Source organism: Macrosteles quadrilineatus, unplaced genomic scaffold, assembly GCF_028750875.1.
Source record: "Macrosteles quadrilineatus isolate MER2022 unplaced genomic scaffold, UCM_ALF_1.0 Scaffold_2__2_contigs__length_208266976, whole genome shotgun sequence".
In the NCBI taxonomy this organism is placed as follows: Eukaryota; Metazoa; Arthropoda; class Insecta; order Hemiptera; family Cicadellidae; genus Macrosteles; species Macrosteles quadrilineatus.
The window spans coordinates 127013114-127020828 of record NW_026542595.1 but is presented as its reverse complement, the minus strand read 5'-3'; the positions used below and the strand labels follow the sequence as shown (position 1 = coordinate 127020828).

Sequence of the window (7715 nt, the reverse complement as noted above, 5' to 3'; positions counted from 1 at the left end):
GACTTTAAACATCATGCAGCTAGTGTATTACCATTGACAATTGGATACTAATCGTCAAAGGTATTACATAACAAAAGGACTGGAAACCCAATGGTGACACTCAGCCCACTTGGTGTATGGTTACTCCGTACTCGCCTACATCATAAAATGGATAAACGATTATTTTAGCGAATTTCCCTATAGGAAAGAAGCCATTTCTGTAGGTGTCACGGTAAAGTTCTTAGACCCAAAAACACTATTCATTAACCATTTATACAGTGTGTAAATTAAGTCTTGAAACAAATATGTATTTTTAAAACCGAAATAGATAGAAATATTCTGATTATGGCAATCTATAATATTAAAACGAAACAGTGTTTTTTTATTGCACGATTCTGAATCAACAACTCGACGGATTTTCATGATTTTTGTGTTGAAAGAAAGATAATTTTGAGAACTAGGGAATGTCGAAGCCATAATTTTAGTTTAGGGTCCCAGTTTTTTAGAAATTAAGTTTTAATTTTTAAAAAGTCTAGCAGCCGACGCTAAGATTCAAAACTAGCTTTTGGCATAAAATAATTTGCTTAACATAACAGCTGTAAACATTCAGCTTTTGTGTCACAAATTCAGCATTTGGATAAAAATGTAAAGACATACTCAGGGTTGACTTATTTATACTATATGTTCAAGGCTTTTCCCCTTGATCTGCATTTAACATGTGTATATTTATTTATCATATGTTATTATTTCTTTCTGTTTACTTTTTCATTACATTGTTTTTATTGCTCAAGTCAACATGGTTTCTTTTTTATAATTTTAATTTTACCATTTCCCAATCCAACATTTGGTCCTAATTCGCAGCCGGATGAAAACCTTGTAACTATATTCATTACTTGTTAACATTACCCCATTTTCAAACTAAATGTTCTACTCAGTTTCCTTACAGTCCACTACTAATTTGTTGTTTTTGAAGTTTACCCGATTATAATCTTTTTGGACTCAGATCACGATATGAAATGAACTCTTTACTTACTTTAATACTATATTTTTGGTGCCAATCAATCAAACAAGCTCAAGTTCATTAATTGTTTGTGCACTTAATAGACTATACATGCCTCCTTTTAGTTAAAGACTTTATTGAAAGAAACTTATTATCTGTATCTTTGATGTATAATTCATTGTTTTGACTTCAAACTGAGATTTTGTGTGTGCTCAAGACTTTTTTATATTGTGCGTGCTGCTGGTAAATTTTGTGTTCTACTACTACAATGGCTCCTAAAACTTCTGATTTTAAGTCATCTACATACACTCGCTCAACATCTCTAATTAAAACTCGTTTTAATAAGCTTAAAGATACTGTTGATGAATACTATACCTCAAAGGAACAACTCACCCCTATTCAAATAAACCAACTTAATGCTCATTTAAATGAAATTCGTAAAAGAAAAGAAGAATTCGACAACAATGTGCAACGGGTTTTAATCTTAGAAGAGGATCCTATCTCTGACAAGACATTGTCTCAAGACCTGGATGAAATTGAAGGTTTATTTTCTCATATCGAGGCTACTATTGAGATCTTAATGTCCCATCCTGAACCATCTGCTATCTTAAGTGACTCTTCTTCCGATACTCTTCACCAACTCGCTGACGACGAAGGTGACTACTTTCCCGAGGCAGCGCAAGTACTAAGAACGCAAACCTACGTTGACGACATCATCACTGGTGCGGATACTGAGGAAACGGCCTTGAAACTTCAAGATCAATTGGTCAACCTGTTACGAAGAGGAAGATTTGAATTACGTAAATGGGTCTCCAACTCTGATCGTCTTCTACAAGCTTTCCCCAAGGAGCATCTTGAGACTCCCGTCTTTCTCCAAGATTCTGAACAGCCACACTTCACAATACTTGGCCTACATTGGTCTCCCCACTCTGACTGCTTCACTTACAACCTTAACTTCCCTATGGACCCTCATCCATCAAAACGTTCGATCTTGAGCATCATAGCAAAAATCTACGATCCTTGTGGATTTCTCGCTCCCTCCATCATGCAAGCAAAATGTTTTATGCAGTTACTATGGACCACAGGCTTATCCTGGGATGATCCCCTGCCCACTAATTTCGCCGAAAAATGGCATTCATTCCTAATCGATACTCAATATTTATCTCAAATTTCTATTCCTCGAGCGTTACAGTTTTCCCTGTCATGCACCGTAGAATTACATGGCTTCGCAGATGCGTCAGAGAGTGGCTACGCTGCTGTCGTATATTTCCGCTGTCAGATGTCTAATGGTGACACCATCATTCGTCCAATAATCTTAAAGACTTGTGTCTCTCCTCTCAAAAGAGTAACTCTTCCTCGCCTTGAGCTTTGTGCTGCTCATCTTCTCGCGCAATTAGTAGCACATTGTCATTCTCTCTTCTCAGATAAAATTGCCATCAAAAATATCTATCTATGGAGTGACTCCTCGATAGTCTTGGCATGGTTACGGACTCCACCCTACAAACTCAAGACTTATGTAGCCAACAGGGTTTCTCAAACTCAAGAACTTGTTCCCATCGACTCTTGGCGACACATATCAAGTACTGATAATCCTGCAGACTGTGCGTCACGAGGAATTTCTGCTTCCCTACTTGTCAACCATCCGCTCTGGTGGACAGGCCCTCCTTGGCTTAAGCTCCCCACTTGTCATTGGCCTACCTCGCACTTCATTCCTGAGGACCTTTCTTCGTCAGAAGAAATCAAGAAGACACCTTTGGTTGTTCTTACATCGGCTCCTCAAAAGGAGTGGGAACTTCTTTCTGCCTACTCATCGTGGAACAAACTCCAACGCATTGTCGCTCTTCTTAACCGCTTCATTCACAATTGTCGTCACCAAAATGACCGTCTCAGTGGTCCTCTCTCATCGTCTGAAATCTCCAAAGCTCGTCTCAAGATCTTCCATCATGTTCCACAAGCCACCTTTGCAGATGAAATAGTGTCCCTCCAAAAGAAGCGTGACTGCTCCACCAGACTACAACGTGAAACACCATTTCTTGACTTTGGTTAAAGCACTTCGTTGCTTTAAGGCGGGCAGTATGTTCAAGGCTTTTCCCCTTGATCTGCATTTAACATGTGTATATTTATTTATCATATGTTATTATTTCTTTCTGTTTACTTTTTCATTACATTGTTTTTATTGCTCAAGTCAACATGGTTTCTTTTTTATAATTTTAATTTTACCATTTCCCAATCCAACACTTTATGTAATGCTAATCATTGATACGTTCAATTCTTCTGTAAGAGGATGACAGATTAATTAAATATACATAGTAAAATACTAGGATGTTCAAATTATTTTTTAAAGCAATCTTTGTAATCTTCGATTTGTTTTAGAGCAATATTTAATTTGTTTTAACTAACAGCTGGTTAAATATAAACTATGGAACTATGAGGTTATTTTATTTACTCTTATTTTGTCATTGATTATAGTAAATAAGTAAGATTAGTAGAGATAATTAGACCACAGTTTAAAATAGTTTAGACCAAAATTAATTCAACTACAGTACAAATCGAGGCTCTGTACACGAGTCTTAATAAAAAAGGATAAATGCAAATTATTTTACTGCTCCACTTTTCAAGAAAAGATTAGAAAAATAGCAATGTTTAGGCCTACATGTTTTAATTCTTCATGGTAGCTTTTTGTTTACAATTAATGTTTTTCTGCTTTAACTTTGTTTGGATTAGGCCCGGAAATATTGATATCATAAAAAGAAGATCAAGAATAATCAGGAATCACGATTTTAAATTACCACCACAACCTCAGCCGGGTTTTATACAAAGATAAACAGATGGATGACATAGATTGAACACAACGTCAACATTGACCTAGGATACTGCAATTAGACAAACCATCCTTTTATGAAATCGTGATCAGTTGTGGTTACGTTTGGGGCGCCTATATCAGCGCCCCCAAACCTGAAAATATAACTTTTATTTCAACCATGAATATATTGTAGTTTAAATTAACTAATGTGGGAAATTACGATGTACATTTATTCAATGAGGGTGGGTAATTATCAAGGATACAACTGATAATGGTATGGATAATAAACATTGACAATTACGTCATTAGCGTGTTTACTTTTTATTTTCCTGTGTGTGTGACCAGTTCTATTGTTCAAATGAATAATATTATTTTATTTTTGACTCAGCTGTTTACCAAAACAAACTATATGTTGTTCTTTTTACTTATCTTTGTTTACACTTAAATATTTAGCAATTGATGCAGTGAAATTGATATAAAGGATATGTGTGGACGATTCGTTTAATGATGTCAGGACACCAACGTTATAATTATGTGTACTGTGAATTTTATTGGATGTTTTTGTTTTATTTTAGGGAGTTTCTATTCAGACCTACTGGAAATTGTGTATAGTATGAGTAATTGTATTGTGTTGATATTGATTATGGAAGAGGCAGGTAGGCGATGGAATTGGAAGGTGATATCGTTGACTAGGCCTATACACTTTCTTAATTGATAATTACTCTTTCTACTGTATGCTGCTATAAAATTTGTCTTTATACGTGTAAGCTAGCTGTTTTGATTTATACACAGTTTTAACTGACTACTCCCGTACGTAGGATGGGCTAACACCTCGTAATTGTTAACAAAGATTTCAATTTTTTTACATCAAAAATATTTTTTAACCCCCCTAACAGGGTAGGGAGTGGGGGTGACTTATTTTCTCAAATAGCAACCCCTATTTTGTGACCCCTCATTTTGAACGGTTTGTCAAAAGAAACACAATGAAGCAAATCCGAGGTGAATATCTCACCCTTAGCCAAAATGGTGGGTGTTCCAAAACCGGTGATTTTTCACATAAATCAAATCAAAACACGCCACAACCAGGATATTTATATCTATTTCAGTTTAAAAAATACAGACTTGTTTCAAGAATTAATTTACACACTGTACATGTCTGTCCCTAAACACAATGACTTGAGTAATTTTGGTTGATTTTGATGAAATGCATGAACGAGTTCACACAAAAAGCAAGATCAAGCTGAATCTTCTAATACAAGGCCGCGGCCTTCGTGTGTGACAAACTCGCACCGGCCGACCTATTGCCATGGTAACAACAGTAAAAAAAGTGTTAACAGTAGCATTTTGCAGACTCTCCAGTATAAATTAGTTCAACAGCTGTTTCAGTAGGACGACACTGCGGCGTTGCCACGTTTGTCTCGCCGCGGCCTTGGAGAGGAGGCTAACTTTTAGCCGATCTGTATGGATAATTGTGTAAGGGAGATACAACGGCGCTGCCTAGCAATACAGAGACATACATGTATTGCGGGTATTGCGTTGGGAGAATATCACGGCGTTGGCCAATTGAGTGAACAAAAATGTTGTCGAACGTGATATAAAGTGAAGTATTAGGCCAGTAATATTAAAAAAGGATTAGTAATACTGAAAATATTTTCAAAGGGGAAAATACTTCCTCTGATTAAACCATAGTTATCAATAACACGTGTGTGACTTTGTGTGTTAGATGGTCACGTTTTGTTTTTATTCGCTTTGATATCATCGTCATTAAAACTCTCTCTTTGGTCCAGTTTAAAGAGTATAGTAGCCTGTTTGACGTTTTTTCTCAAACAAATACAGTAGTTTTGTTGCAAAATATTTTTCATTTTTGTCCAGGAATAGAACCTAGTTATTTCATTCGTCTTTTAATTGGTTTGTTCCTCTGTTTGCATATTCATTAGTATGTTGGTAAATCTAGATCAATTATATGTTTGTGGTAGAATACAGAGAAAGTTATTCTTTCCTGAAGACCCAACATTTTTTTTTATAGATTACAACCCCTGATTTAACTTAAACAGATAAAATAAAGTGATTAACGAGATTCGAACCAAGAACTTCAGGTAAATGGATCCACGATTTTCCCGCCACGACCAACGCTCTCATTTCTATACCAGAGGTATCTTATTGTAGGTAATTGTACAGTCTACTCAACCGCTTTTGGGACAAGTGGTCAAAACTCAAATGTTTTGTGTATGCCAGGAATCGAACCTGACCCTCCAACACCGTAGTCTTAGACTCTAACTACTACATTATTAAAACACTACATTCTATAAATACAATAATGTTAATTATTTGATTGTCAAAAACAGAAAACGTCAAACGTCAAAGTGTTAGCAATAGATAACATTGGCTTTATCATGTCAACGCCAACGCACCTATCCTCCCACGTTGGCTTAGTTAATAAAATCCATCCACTGCAGCAGAAGACCCCAAAGCTGTTCTGGATATAGATTTTTGATAATCCCTGTCATTTATTGACAATATATTAGATATGTCTTGTCTAGGGAAACTGGGAATTGAGTTTTCAGTTGCAGGTACTGTGGGCGAATTTATTGATGTTTCTGCTTTTAGTCATGTTTTATAGTTTGATGGGCAGTTATAGGGCTGTTCCGAAGGTCAAAAGATCAATTTTGAGAAAGTCGTGTGTTTTTCGTCCGAAACTAAACCTAGTTGTCCTTGATAATTATTGTGCTTAAATTCACCCTGGCTGTAGAACCAGCTGATCTTGGTAAACAAAGCTGTCAACAGCGAAGCCAGCTGGTAAGGAAGTCTAAACAATATTGATATTTTGTTTCGAAAACTTTACCTACGACAGTTGTTTACTAGCCGTTTCAGTTCACTTCTTAGAAATGTTTTACTTAACAACACGAGTAACTGAACAATAAGATTGAAGGATTGAGAGAAAAGAAGTAAAATTGTAATGCTTCGAACTTCAACTAATCAGCTGTTTACCAATTTATTTTAACGATCTGTGCAATTAGTGGTTACAATGAGTCGTTGCATCACTGTCCAGTGTCAATAAGAGGTTATAATTGAAAACATAACCACTATTAGAAGTTATGATTTGTGAGTTATGAGTTACGTAGTATTAACAACACTATCCTTACAAGATTTACGTAAACTACTATTAAAGTATTCGTTCCAAGTTTTTGTATGGCACAATGGAGCCAGCAAAATGTGCCCTTTGTAATACAATGGCTTCTCTTACATTGCACGTGAACCTTTTCTATTCACTTCTGAGTTTCCATTGGATTAATATAAATACATAGGTAGATAAATATATAGATTTGGAAACAAAGATTATTCACAATAATGCCGTTACATACCTAGATGAAATTGAAACATAATTTACACAACTCAAATTTAATAATCTTACATATTAAAAAAATAGTTTTTGTTTTCCAAGTTCGTTTGGCTCTTCTACCTGACCGATTTTCGTGGTTGAGGTCTCAAATTTATGGTATGCACGTACAGATTTGCTATTAAGCATTGGCATATATTTATCTATAATCCCAATCGGCTTGTACATAAACGAAATTTGCTCTCCATGTATTTCTTATGGGAGTTAAATTTGGTTACTCTTTTCCGAGTTCGTTTGGCTCTTATAACCGACCGATTTTCATGATTGTTGTCTCAAATTGAATTATCGCACATATTTCATATCAAGCATCGGAATATATTCATCTATTATCCTTTTTATAAGGTTTTTCTATGATTATAATTAATAGCTCCAGTATTGTTAATGTTTTTCTATATGTTTTAGACTCAAAATAATCAGTAAATTAAAGGCTTTAATTTGAGCTATTGATTGTTTGAAACAGTTAAGCTCAAGATACTGTATTACTAAAAAAATCATAAATTTTATTAGTTCTCGGATATTATATTTATTTTAACGCT

General features: G+C 35.3%; 1 protein-coding gene across 1 annotated transcript; it reads left to right on the top strand.

The window, feature by feature from the left end:
- Positions 1–1247: 1247 nt before the first annotated feature.
- Positions 1248–3026, top strand: LOC128984871 (uncharacterized). The gene has a single exon (XM_054404242.1). The coding sequence runs from the start codon at positions 1248–1250 to the stop codon at positions 3024–3026; it is 1779 nt and encodes a 592-aa protein (XP_054260217.1).
- The last annotated feature ends 4689 nt before the right edge of the window (positions 3027–7715 follow it).